The sequence below is a fragment of the Narcine bancroftii genome, chromosome 7 (genome assembly GCF_036971445.1).
Source record: "Narcine bancroftii isolate sNarBan1 chromosome 7, sNarBan1.hap1, whole genome shotgun sequence".
NCBI classification, from domain to species: Eukaryota; Metazoa; Chordata; class Chondrichthyes; order Torpediniformes; family Narcinidae; genus Narcine; species Narcine bancroftii.
In genome coordinates, this window is record NC_091475.1 from 79,146,814 (window position 1) to 79,160,451 (window position 13,638).

Genomic DNA, 13,638 nt, shown 5'->3' on the forward strand with positions numbered 1-13,638 from the left:
TTAGGGGATATGGGGAGAAGGCAGGAAGGTGGAGTTAGGTCATAAATTAGATCAGCCATGATCATATTGAATGGAGGAGCAGGCTCGATGGGCCATTTTTGGCCTACTCCTGTTCCTACTTCATATGTTCCTAATCTGTCAGGACCTGTCCAGAGAATTTTGGTAAATTATCAACAAAGCATCTACTACAACTTCTGCCATTTCTTTCAGTACCCTGCAATGCATTCCCTCAGGACCAGGGGACTTGTATATCTTTAGACCTACATGTTTGCTCAGTACTATATCTTTAGTGATAGCTATTGCATCCAGGTCCTCACCTCCCATCACATGCCCTTGGCATGGTCAATGTGTACTCTGTGAAGACTGACACAAAATTGTCACTCAAAACCTCAACCATTTCCTCATGACCCAATATCAATTTCCCCGCTCCAAGGGGCCACTTTAGCCATCTAGCATGGCCTTTTAATGAGCTACATCTAGTGATTTCCTTGCCTCTCCTAGTGATGGCAAGCCAAGTATGATAAACCATCCCTCCATACATTATGGCAATTGCTACAACATGTGGCGCAATCCAATGAAAGCACACCTATTTGTAGTGTTTTCTTTTCTATTTGCTTTCCATTAGTTATATTCTTATGTTATTAGCATGAGACTTTATTGCAAGACAGCTTTCTTATTTGTGGAAAATAAAGCCCCCTGGGCACAGAAGAAAAACACTACTGATCATTGAACACCATTATAATTTTATTACTTTATAATTTTTACAATTTCAAACAATGACTAAATTTTAAAACCAACCATCCTGTGCACGCAGAAATAATTTCTTGAGCAGTGAACTGGAAAAAATACATTAATCACAATGTATATTTTAATCACTACTTTAAATTCAAAATATATTCTTAATATCCAACTGCAGCAATATAATTACAATTCACCTATTTGCTACATTAGGTTTTTGACATTAATTCGATCAGCAGGAATGAATGAAGTGCAGTGACTGCCTGTTTTCACATAGCAGGAATCAGAATTACATGCATTTTCTGCTTAAAAAAAACCCCATGTAATCTGAGGAAACCACCTGCAAGGTGTGAGGAAGGTTTGTTTTAATTTGCTGCAGATATTCATTATCTGCACTTACTTTTCCTTGACAAAATGGATCTTATTTCTTTTGCTTTTCCAGGGCCAAAATGAATTGTGGACATTTGAATTTAACATGTGTATGAATGAAAGAATCTTGTTAGATACTTCCAATCACACTGTAAACATGTAGAATACATTCAAAGTGTTATAATGATTATAAGCATTGCACATTTAAAAACAGATTTTCAAAGTTGGTCCTAAGGAAATTTGCTTAATCTATTTTGAAAAATACAAACTACTTGTAGTTGCTAAAACTGGTCTGAAAGTAATTAAATTGACAATTCTCAAATTACTTTCCCAAACAGTAGATTTATAGAAATACAAATTAGTTGATTGGATGATTTTATTGAACTGGAATGAGTGTCAATGCATTGCAGGGCTCTTCACATTGAAGGAACACTAGATAGTTACATATTAATGATTGCAATCTCTTGGTAACCTTCTTTGGGACTATTGAACTTCAAAATATTAAATTTACTTTAACTGCACTGAAACAATTTAGTTCACCAGCAGAGATATTTTCTACTCCAAATTCTGCTCACTATTTTTCCTCATGTTGAAGAGAAATCCTCTAACCTGCCTCTAAACTGTCAAGAACATGGGAGCATAATTAACAGTTACAAACATCAAGTTTGAGGGAACAGTTCAGCAAGTGTGTAATCCTTCCACTAGATAAAAGCATTAAAATAATCTAATCTTTCTGGAAACATTGTACCAGTTATCTCCAGAATAATAACCTACAGTAGAACTAGAAATCCTGTAACTATACCAACAAACCCGAAAACGACACTCAGCCTCAACTATCACCAACTTCTTCCCCTGAAGTATAGTGTTTAGTCACAGTCCAGTAACACCTCATGAACCAAAATTAACTGTGCACATGAGAAAGGATATATTCTTGGGAGATGCAATTGAGATATTCTGATGGTGGTCACAAAACAAATTTTTTTTTTTTAAGGAGTTACATAAACACAGGTAAAAGCTCCAATATTTAAACTGGTTATGGCAGCAGCTATATTCTGCAATGAACCAAAAAATTATTCCACAACTCCTCAAATCCATCTTCCTCATTTGAAATTTTGTCTCACCAAGAAAATCTTGGCTTCAAGTATTCCTCCTCACACTGATAATTTATAAAAAAAAAATCAATTTTGTGCCACACATCAGTGACTATTATATAACTAACTCAACTAGTTTTCGATAGAAAAACAACTTTCAAGGTTGAAAATACTCTTACTCCATATCTTAACTTGGTATTCAGTATAAACAGTTTTCCAAAACCTCCTTGACCAAATAACATGCATCAGATTCTTTCAATGCAATGAAAGCTGGATTATTCCAAATTGGTGGCGAGGTTTCTCCACATCTAGAGCTGACCTGCTTTAATGACAACTTAGTATTAGGTTACTTTTTATTCAGTTAACAAAGTTTTCTATTGAAAATCCTCCAAGAATAGAAAAGTCCATTGCATTTACTGAAGAAAACTGGTCTGAATTTCACAGGAAATCAGATTCTGAAAGTTGGCCAAGTACTTAGTGCGAATACAGCTCAAGTCAGGGTAGAATGCTAAACCCCATGGTTCATATTCAATGCCATCAAGCTTTGTCCATTAACGAAAAACCTAACAGGGCGAAATTTCCCATGTCTTGCTTTAACATCAATTGTCAATGATGCTGGGAATGGAGCTGGTACATTTGCTTACTGCTTCATCCTGGGAAAATGTCACATAAAAGGCTTCCTCATGCTTTGAGGATTGTTTCACCTCATGAACTACTTCATACCAAAAGTTAATTCTGAATGTTTTGATTTCAGCCAATGAGACTTCAAGGCAAGATTAAAGCTTTATGAGAACAGAAGTGCCAATAACTATTCTAATACATACAATAGCCTAATAAGATCTGGACACCTTAGCTCATATGTGCCAGAGCTTTAAAAAAAAGTGAGGTGGTCACATTAACATTTACAGTGGTTAAAAGTGAACTTGATTTGTGATTTTCAGAAAATCAAAAGCACACAATACCAGATATGGTAGATAGGGAATACTGATTCTGGTTTTCACTACTGGTAAGCAGGACCACACACTTGTACAAAGACATCCAGAACGAACTATAGCTACCTTAGTCTGAGTGGTGAATTAATAACATTGAACACAACAAAATATTTGTTAGATGTAGAAAATAAATCCGAGGAAACAAAACATACAAAGATATAAATACTGGGGAAAACGGGTTTTGCTTCAAGTATTCTCAGACTCAACCCATTTCAATCTTCGAGACTCCGAAATGCAGTTTGCATGTCTTCAAAAAGTTGTAAGTAGTCTGCCTTAATTTTTGCCTCGCCATCCTTCATTGGGTCCTGGAAGAATAATCATATTAATGTGTCATTTCTGTAATGAAAGAGGCTACGACATTGTAAACAGCAAGCCACAGTGAAACGACGCTTCATGACATGCGTGTTAATGTTTATTCCTTTAACTTTGGGTTTCAAACCAGGGTGCGGTAACATAATGGTCAAGTTACTAGTCTGGTATTAGAGGCATGAATATTGTTTGAGAAGAGAGTTTTACATTTGTCGTTGGAATATTTACAATTATGATGTGAACTAAATTTGGAATAAAAAGCCAGCATCACCAATAATGAAAACTCTGGTTGTTGTAAAAGCCCCAATGGCTCCTCTTTACCAGAATCTATGATGCCAGAATAGAGTTGCAATAATCCCATATTGTAAAGGATTTCCCATAGTGTTATAAAGCTGGAAACAAGCCCTTTGGCTCAACTTGCCAATGCTAACCAAAAGATCACAATCACACAAGTCCCAACTGCCTGTCCCTCTAAATCCATCCTATCCATCAATCCATGCAAACATTGCAATTGTACCTGCTTTAACCACCTTCTCAAGCAGCACATCATCCTCTGGGTAAAAAAACATTACCCCTTAGATTCCTGTTAAATCTCTCCATCTCCCCAACCATCACCTTAAACTGATGTCCTCTGGTTACTGATTCCCCAACTCTGGGCAAATGCCTTTCACAGACAATTATCCAAAAGGTCATTAAAGAAATGAAAGCCGAAGATTTAAAAAACCTCATCTCTCTCACCACCCAACTCACTCCCATAGTCCCAGAGTCTATCTGGTTCCCAGATCAAATGATACCCAACATTGGCACCAACCCTGTTCAGATTTTTCTGACCAATAACTGTAATTTCAAAGAACTTTTAAAAGAACCATTAAACCAGTGGTTCTCAACCTTTTTCTTTCGACTCACATACCACTTTGAATAGTCCCTATGCCATCAGTGCTGTGATTAGTAAGGGATTGCTTAAGGTGGGATGTAGGTGGGAATGGAAGGTTGAGAACCAATGCTCTAGACCCAATTGTTACTGAAATATTTTGCTTGAGATAAATTGTCATTGGCCCAATTCCTTTGGAGTTATGAAACCGTGCACATAATGAGTCAATTAGGTACAATTAAAACAGTGGTTTTCAAACTTTTTCACAGAATCACAGAGCATCTATGGCATAGGGACTACTTAAAGTGGTATGTAAGGTTCTTTGTAGGATTGTGTCCTAATCTTCCTCCCTGATGAGACATGCACATAAAAGGAAAGATTCCCCAAGCGTAATGATGAACATGTGGAGTTTGAGAGTGCTCACGGAACAATATGCCCATCTTCTTGACTCTGGGGAATTTGGTGTGTTTGATCTTCTAAGCTTTAGTTTAAAAAAAACTTTTACACTTTGTAGAATGGCCTGGAGCATTGCCTTTCAGATTTAATGATCAGTTGTAAGAAATGGGTAACTAGCAGACCTTGTGCAAGCAACAAAGTGGTTAAAGGAAAGCATATTGTAACTAATTACCTTAAACTTCATGGAGGTCAGCCTGTATAGAATCTCTCCCATGTGCTCACGGATAATTGACCATGTGATCTTGTTATCACTTTGCGCTGTTGACTCCACTGCATGACGAGCCATATCATAGAAACCAATCATATTTGACAGCATACCAACAGTTTTATAGAAAGGACAGAATCTTGTTTTTGGGATGGTGGGGTGGGGGGTGGGGGGTGGGTGGAAAGAGGGTGGGGATGCAAGGAAACAAAAAAAAATGTAAGACTTCAACATCATTCAACAATCTTAGTGAAGACTTCCAAAATCATGGTCAATTGTGTGATAAGAACAGTAGCAGTTGACCACTGGATTTCTTGCATATTGCTGATTAGTGCCAGTTTATTTTAGTTACCCCATAACCCTCGGTTCTCTTATTATTCAAAAATCTATCAAAGTTTGTTTTGCAAACTCAGTGACCGAGCCGCCACACCCCTCTTGGGTAGAATCACACTCATTTAAGTAAACTTGTTTCTGATTTCAGTCCTGAATGGCTTATTGTTGTTTTGAGATTGCGCACCCTTAATGAGGTCAACCCATCAGGGAAAACGACATCTCTCCTGTAAGGGCCCAAGAGAATTTTGGATGATTGAATAAAATCACTTTTCATTCTTCTGAATATGAAGCACAAAGCATCATCTGCTTGGTCTCTCCATACAGAATAACAAAATAATTAATCAAGTGAATCTTCTTGTACTCCCATAACAAGTACATCCTTTCGATCAGGAGTGCAGGCCTAAAAACAAAATTCTAGTTGAAACGCACCCTGGCATTGCTCTGTGCTCAAATTCTCTTGCAATAAAAGCTTAATTTCTTGTTAGTTGCAATCATTTGCAATCACATTTATCCTGATGGCTGGGGACACACTTTATTCAATCTCCCATCATATGGGTAATTTAATAATGTTGGTACCAAAGTGAATGACCTCATATTTTTCTAAATAGTGAAGCAAGTTTTCAAACAGAGTAATAGAAAATGCTGAAAACACTCAAGGCAGGCAGCACCTGCCATAGAAGGTGTAAGGTAAAAACATCATGAGATGGGACCGGAGAAGGAGTCACCCAGTACTAAGGAGTAACAGAATGCAGATGTGACCTTGTACACTCAAGATAAGCTTTGCACTAACAAGAATGATGTGCAGCAGACTAACAGAGAAGGATAGCAACAGTTTATTCATTGGACAATGTCATGGTATGATAATTTACTAAGTACGTATCCTGAGGTATGAAAAAAACACCACTTGCTGATAACGGCAGAATGCGCCTTCTCCAACTAACACTGTTAGTTGCAAGCGTTACAATCCGGTAATAAAGAACAAAGAACCTTGATTTCGACTCAGTCTGGTGTCTGACTCACTCATTCATGAACAAATCAGACCTAACAGAAGGGTGAACATTTTAATTCTCAGACAAACAAATGAAGTGAAACATTAACTCAGTTTCATCCAACAGACATCCTGCTGTACCTGAATCTGGTTTCTACTACAGATTTTCAGCCTTTTGTTTTTGTGCTGGATGATAAATGTAGTGGGTATTCTAAATTAAATCTCGTCTCGACGCAACCGCATTTAGTAGGATTAGGAGAACACAGGAAACATTTACCGGTCATATGGAGTGTATCCGTTTTGTTGTAGGAAATCATCCTTGATCAACTTTGCCACCTCCAACGTTATTTTATCAGTCTCTGCCAGAGACGCCTGCATAAGAATTTTGACATGTGAAATGAGCAAGTAAATTCAGAAAATCTGGCATCATCCCTTTTAATCACGACCCAAGATTTTTGTGCAATAACACAAAAGTGGTGGAGAAACTCAGCAGGTCACGTAGCATCGAAGTGTAACCAAAGTTTCAGACCTGAACCTTCCTTAGAAGCAAGCAGGAGCCGGAATACAAAGGTGGAGGAAAGAAGAGGAGAAGAGGGCAGAAGGGGCAGCGGAAGGGCACAGGCCAAATGGCAAAATGTCATAGATGATAATGGATTATCCTTGGCTTCCAATAGATACTACTGAGTTTCTCCAGCACTTTTGTGTTACACTACAATCACAACAGCTACAAACTTTCCTGTTTAACGCCAAGATTTTAGTTTCCTTTCTAACATGTAAAGAGCAACAAAATTACCAAAAAATCTTTTGCCAGTTACAAAATAATTGTCCAGTCACTTTAAAATAGACAGAATAAGGCAGACAAAGAGTCACCGTTAGTCACTGAGAACCTCCGAGTGTGCACAGCCTACAGTTCATGCAGGATATGGGACATCCCACTGTGGCTGGGGTGAGTCTAGTGAAATGGGGAAGAGAGAATGCAATTATTGCAGTCCCCTTGGAAATAAATGAAGTAGCAACAGGACTGACATTCTATTCAAGAGTTTCAGAAGCTGGGCTCTAATTGACAAAACAGGACCTGCTGGCAAATGATTTCTGGATTACTGTCAAAGCATGGAGGCAAAGAGATCATGAGAACGAACACCTGGTTAGAGGGAGTTTTCTTTTCTTGGGAAACTGGTACCAGGATGATGTGAACTAGAGGACCTGTTGTTCTTGTGAAAAGAGTAGGTGGCAAAGGCTTTAAACTAGTAGGAATGGGGAGGGATGACAAGAAAAACATATGTTTCAAGTTGATAACCTTTCTATCAGTATTGCAGTGAAAGGTCATCAGTCTGTAATGTTATCTGCTTCTTTCCCTGGTGCTGCTGAACCTGCTGCAGGGAGTGGTTAAAGCAAATGGTGTGATGAATTTAAGAGACTGAAAAGGACAAAAGAGTGTTGATATGATACTCAAGTGGTGGAAGGATGGGAAGCGGCTTGAATTGAATGATTGGCTGAGCTCTGTATGATACATCCTATGTTGGTACCTAGTTCGAAAAGAATAAACTGCCAGGGGAAAATTGGTTTGTGCACTCTGATACTTCCCACTTTCACTGAAGCCTGCAAAAACAACTTGAGAAACGCACTCACTTTTCCAACAAGCTGGACAATTTCTGCAAGGTCCTCTTCTTCCTGCAGGATTTCTTTAGCTTTGGTCCTTAATGGCACAAATTCAGTGAAGTGCTTTTCATAGTACTCATCCAGAGCACGGGTGTACTTACTGTAGCTGATCAGCCAATTGACTGAAGGAAAATGTTTCCGTTGAGCTAACTTCTTATCCAAGCCCCAAAATACCTCAAGGCAAGAGAGCAAACAAATCAAAATTTCATGATGTCATGGAGGAAAAGCCTATTAATACAGAGGCTCACCATCCCAATGGTCCTCACTTTTATAAAATGTGCAAACGTGGGGGAAGAAAGCAAAAACAACAGGCTAAGAAACTAAGAGAATGAGAAAATCTAATTTTCCATAATTCAGATAATTCAATCCCTCTTGTACCACTGTATTTGTTCCTGATTATGTGGCTACAGAGACATTTTATCCAGTGCAAGATAGGTACACACAGTTAATTCTCCAGTCTATATAATAATCATACCATTAAGGCATTCAATCAGAATAAGTGCACGAGTTAAAAGAGGTCCTATCTCTGATAATGTTACAGATATATTACTGTATATATTGGGTCCTAATTAATTACTCAGAGTGCATTTGAATATTTATAATCAGCAGATAAAAATAGAGCCATTAAATTCTGCTTCATTGATGGCTATAATTCACTGTATAACAGAGGAGACATTTTAAAATGAGTTTTGCTACCTGTACAATGCCAAGAGTAGCTGACGTCACAGGATCTGAAAAATCACCACCAGGGGGCGACACACTGTAACAAAACAATGGGTTAGTCAGGTTTAGCAGTCAACTTATTTCCACAAGTGTTGATCATACCATTTGTAACAAAAGCTGAAGAGAAGGCAGAGAACATGAGTGTAAGAGAAGGCAGAGAACATGAGTGTAAGAGAAGGCAGAGAACATGAGTGTAAGAGAAGGCAGAGAACATGAGTGTAAGAGAAGGCAGAGAACATGAGTGTAAGAGAAGGCAGAGAACATGAGTGTAAGAGAAGGCAGAGAACATGAGTGTAAGAGAAGGCAGAGAACATGAGTGTAAGAGAAGGCAGAGAACATGAGTGTAAGAGAAGGCAGAGAACATGAGTGTAAGAGAAGGCAGAGAACATGAGTGTAAGAGAAGGCAGAGAACATGAGTGTAAGAGAGGGCAGAGAACATGAGTGTAAGAGAGGGCAGAGAACATGAGTGTCAGAGAACATGAGTGTAAGAGAGGGCAGAGAACATGAGTGTAAGAGAAGGCAGAGAACATGAGTGTAAGAGAGGGCAGAGAACATGAGTGTAAGAGAAGGCAGAGAACATGAGTGTAAGAGAAGGCAGAGAACATGAGTGTAAGAGAGGGCAGAGAACATGAGTGGAATATATAAACAGCAAATTATTGGGTTTTCTGAAACATTTCAAAGAACAAAATTAGGTTTATTCATTACAACTTGGATGTTCTCAGTTTGAGAAGTCAGCTTTAGGTATGGTGTGTTAGAATATACATATACTGAAGGTATAAGAAAGAATAATGCTCTCTGACATGGACTAATATCATGGTGAAAATTGGGAGAATGTCCTATACCATAACTCTAATTTCTGTGACAGATTTCTGAGGGAATGAATTCTGAGGGAATGATAAGTGACTGGCAGATAATATCCATAGCAGTCAGAAGGGGGAGAACTTTTCCTACTAATGGAGCAAGATTTAGACACTGCCTTTCTCATCTCTTAAAAGTAAAAAATAATGTCGCCAATACATCAGAGTCAAGACTATAAATATAACATGCAGAATATAATCTCTTATAAAATATTTTGGGTGCATTGTTTATGTAAATGTAGGACTGTATTCTTAATTTAAAAAGTGCACACTACATGAATGTAGAATTACATGCCTGAACAGATGCTGATGTACTGCAAGGTTTTCAAACACAAAATGATATAATGCGCCAAAAGTTGGGCGGCATGGTTAGTACAGTAGTCAGCACCATGCTATTACAGAGCCAGCGACCCAGGTTCGAATCATCAGCTGTCTGTAAGGAATTTGTACGTTCTCCCCATGTCTGCTTAGGTTTACTCCGGGTACTCTGGTTTCTTACCACCCTCCAAAAATGTGCAGGGTTTGTAAGTTAATTACAGTATTTGGGCAGTACAGGTACATGAGCCAGAAGACCCTGTTACTGTGTTGTATCTCTACATTTAATTAAAAGCCCATTATTCCCTGATTTAAGTGATAAGCTTTATGAAATTCCTACATTACGGATCGGTACCAAGGCCAATTTCATTTAGCGTAGATACAAAGTATAATTCAATTATGGTCATGAAGAAATGTACTTCTCATATTTAATCAACCTCAAAATAAAACCAAACAGGTTCCCATTAGATCAGTGGTTTTCAAACCACTTTAAGTAACCCTTTAAGTAACCCCTATGCCATAGGTGCTCTGTCATTAGAAAAGGATACTTAAGGTGGGATGTGAAGGGAAAGAAAGGTTGAAAACCACTGTTTTAATTGTACCTAATTGACTCGTTATGTGCATGGTTTCATAACTCCAAAGGAAATAGGCCAATGACAATTTTTCTCAACCAAAATATTTCAGTAACAATTGGGTCTAGAGCAGTGGTTCTCAACCTTCCCTTCCCACCCACATCCCCCCTTATGCAATCCCTTACTAATCAGAGCACTGATGGCATTGGGATTACTTAAGGAGGTATGTGAGTGAAAGAAAAAGTTTGAAGACCACTGCTTTAGATGAATACTTATAGGCTAGATACTTTTGGTTTCTGAGAAAATACTTACGCTCCGACAATGCTGACACTGCCCTCCCTCTCAGGGTTTCCCAGACACTTGACTCTGCCTGCACGCTCATAAAATGAGGCTAAACGAGCACCCAGATAAGCAGGATAACCACTGTCTAAGAAGACAGGAAAAAAGTTAAATTCAATAATTCTCCCAGCAATGAGCATCATTAAATATCGGGATAACAGTCTGTTGCAACAAACAGCTTCAATTGCAGTATTCTGGGCTAGATAAACTCAGCAGGTCATGCAGCATCCATTGGATGCCAGGGCACTTTCTCTGGAATGGGTGCTTCATGGAAAACTGAATATGCAAGCTGCACATTTTGGATACAATTTTGCCTTTTGGGTAAAAGATGCCCTCACATCACTAAGTAACTCACGCCTTGCCATCAGAAGTTTGCAGCCAGAATATCAACCTCAATGGGTTTCACTTTTTCACAAGCTTCTTCAATTTGAATTGCAGACATTTTGCATTGAAATACTGGGTTTATAGTTCTTCTTCAAACCAAGCCTTCTCTCCTTTGGAGGAAGACTGCTAGTACATATCACAATTCTCAATATCCAACTAGTTAAAACAGAACTATGAAAGTCAAACAAAGTCAAAGATTCTCCACATCAGTTAATATTGTGAGAAAACTGCCAGCAAACCCATAGTTGAAACTTGCTTTGAATCCGCATGCTGATACTTGGACTTGATTTGTTAACAATGCTGTACATAGAAAACTTACCAGCAGGCATCTCTGCTAGCCGTCCAGAGATTTCTCGCAAGGCCTCTGCCCATCGGGAAGTGGAGTCTGCCATCATACTGACATGGTAACCCATATCCCGGAAATATTCAGAAAGTGTAATACCTTTTTAAAACAAGATGCCCAACCAGAGGAAAAAATTAGATTTAATTTATATGTGAGACATTTTCTGTTACAAGCATGTGAAATCAAGGTCGTGAGGAGAAGTATGGAATCAGTGGGAGTCATGCAAAGAGCTAGAAAGGGAGGTGGGTGTATACCAGCCCACAGCATGAGGTATTAAAGGGAAATATATTAAGGATGAATAGTGCAAAAATGTTAAAGTGTTGCTTTTTATTATGAATACAGGGAGCAAAGGGTCAAGCAAAGAAAATCTACAAATGGGCAGTAGCACACAGAAAATTGTGTTGTGAATGATTATTTGCTGCAGACAGGTCAAACATCATGGAGAGGTGTAGTGCAAGACTGCTTCAAAGTAGCTGTTGGCAACTTTGACAATTTGGAAAAGTGGGAGTCTTGATCTAAGACAGGGGTGTCAAACTCAAATTCACAGAGGGCCAAAATTAAAAACTTGGACTAAGTTGAGGGCCGAACTAAATATTTATTGAAAATTTTCAACAACATCTGCATGTTTTCTCTTCTTTCAACATATGTAATGTTAAACTTTTCTTATTAAAATAAATGTTTAACAATAGTTTTGGATAAACTCTTTCCAGAAGCATTAACAAATGAGAAATAAAATATTCAATAAATAATATTTCTCTATAGAGGATTTGTCAAATGTTGCTAGTGTGCTGTCGAATAGTAAAATCTGAGGGCTATTGAGAATGTGGGAAAATAACATGATTCCTGAAACAATCAAATGGGTGACTGATTGTGGGCATGAACTCTAGCAGGGTTATTTGCCATGCTCTTTTTCCATTGGTACAGATATCCTTTGATTTACACACTTTTCAAGTTTTTGCCTAATGAGCTTGTATCCAGGTGCAGGACCATTTTTAACCAGGAATATATTTATCACTGTGACATGAAACTATTGGAAGATTGTTTTATCCTGAGATTAAAGTTCATAATACTTACTCAGACCTGTGCGCGGGAGGGCGGGGTTTGCGGGCGATCGGGTTGGACAACGACAGTGCGGGGGCATCGGCTCTCGCTGCAGGGCGGCATCTCGGCGGATCAGCGGCCCCGTCACCGTGAGTCGCGGGTCAGCCTGCGGCAGGGAGGGGGAGTGGGCAACAGTCCTGGCGAGGTCAGGCCCCCCCCCTGAGTTTCTGCCGGACCCCCCTTGACCTGCTGAGTTTCTCCCGGACCCCCCTTGACCTGCTGAGTTTCTGCCAGACCCCCCTTGACCTGCTGAGTTTCTCCCAGTCCTCCCTAGATCTGCTGAGTTTCTCCTGGATCCCCTTTTTACCTGCTGAGTTTCTCTCAGACCCCCTTTGACCTGCTGAGTTTCTCCCTTCTGGTGTTTTTACGAGAACCACAGACTTTCATTCATACATTGATGAGGGGGATCAAGGGCCAAACATTGTCAGGTATCTCTCTGCTGGATAAAGGATACGGTTTAACCCGCTGAGTTTCTCCAGTGTTGTGTTTTCACGAGGTAGAGTCAAAGGGCCGAAGGGCCTGTTTCTGATCTGTAATGTTCTACGGACCCTGCTCTTCTTTCCGTGCCGGTGTCCCAGGACCTTTCCAGGGCAATCTCCGCACTCAGGACCGCGCTGGGATCCCGGTAAGCGGTGGAGGAGCAGGTGAGCGCGGCTAATCCTGATCCAGCCCACGCCACTCCCGAGATTGGCGGGGGGGGGTTCCACCCTACCTGCCCGACCAGCCTCGCTCTCCACGTGTACTCCGGGCACCCGCCACTGGTCCGGTGGGAAGGCGCAGGGCGGCCGGCGCCCCCATCGCCCGGCGGGGAGCCCCCATCTTCCCTCCAGCGTCCCGACTCCATCTGCAGCTCCAAGAAACGCTGTGCCACTGGGGTTCCGGGCGCTGGGAAGTGGCCTTGGCTTCCCCTGACACCGGCCAGGCCGCGCTGCGGTGGGGGTGGGTGGGCGGGGGGACACGACAGCGTGTTTATAAAACCACCCACCACTACTTTTC

General features: G+C 40.0%; 1 protein-coding gene across 3 annotated transcripts in view; it reads right to left on the bottom strand.

Moving 5' to 3' along the window:
• Positions 1-723: 723 nt before the first annotated feature.
• The window catches only part of atp6v1ab (ATPase H+ transporting V1 subunit Ab), a 41,548-nt gene continuing 28,633 nt past the window's right edge, over positions 724-13,638 (bottom strand). For 2 of the 3 annotated variants that reach the window (XM_069890454.1, XM_069890455.1), the window contains exons 9-15: positions 11,518-11,640; positions 10,788-10,902; positions 8,705-8,768; positions 7,979-8,182; positions 6,627-6,721; positions 4,999-5,170; positions 724-3,495 (exon numbers count right to left, since the gene is read on the bottom strand). In XM_069890454.1, the coding sequence (XP_069746555.1) occupies positions 3,403-3,495; positions 4,999-5,170; positions 6,627-6,721; positions 7,979-8,182; positions 8,705-8,768; positions 10,788-10,902; positions 11,518-11,640 (866 nt within the window). In that variant the 3' untranslated portion in view covers positions 724-3,402. The remainder of the gene's footprint in view (positions 3,496-4,998; positions 5,171-6,626; positions 6,722-7,978; positions 8,183-8,704; positions 8,769-10,787; positions 10,903-11,517; positions 11,641-13,638) is intronic. The other variant, XR_011341972.1, reaches the window with a different exon arrangement.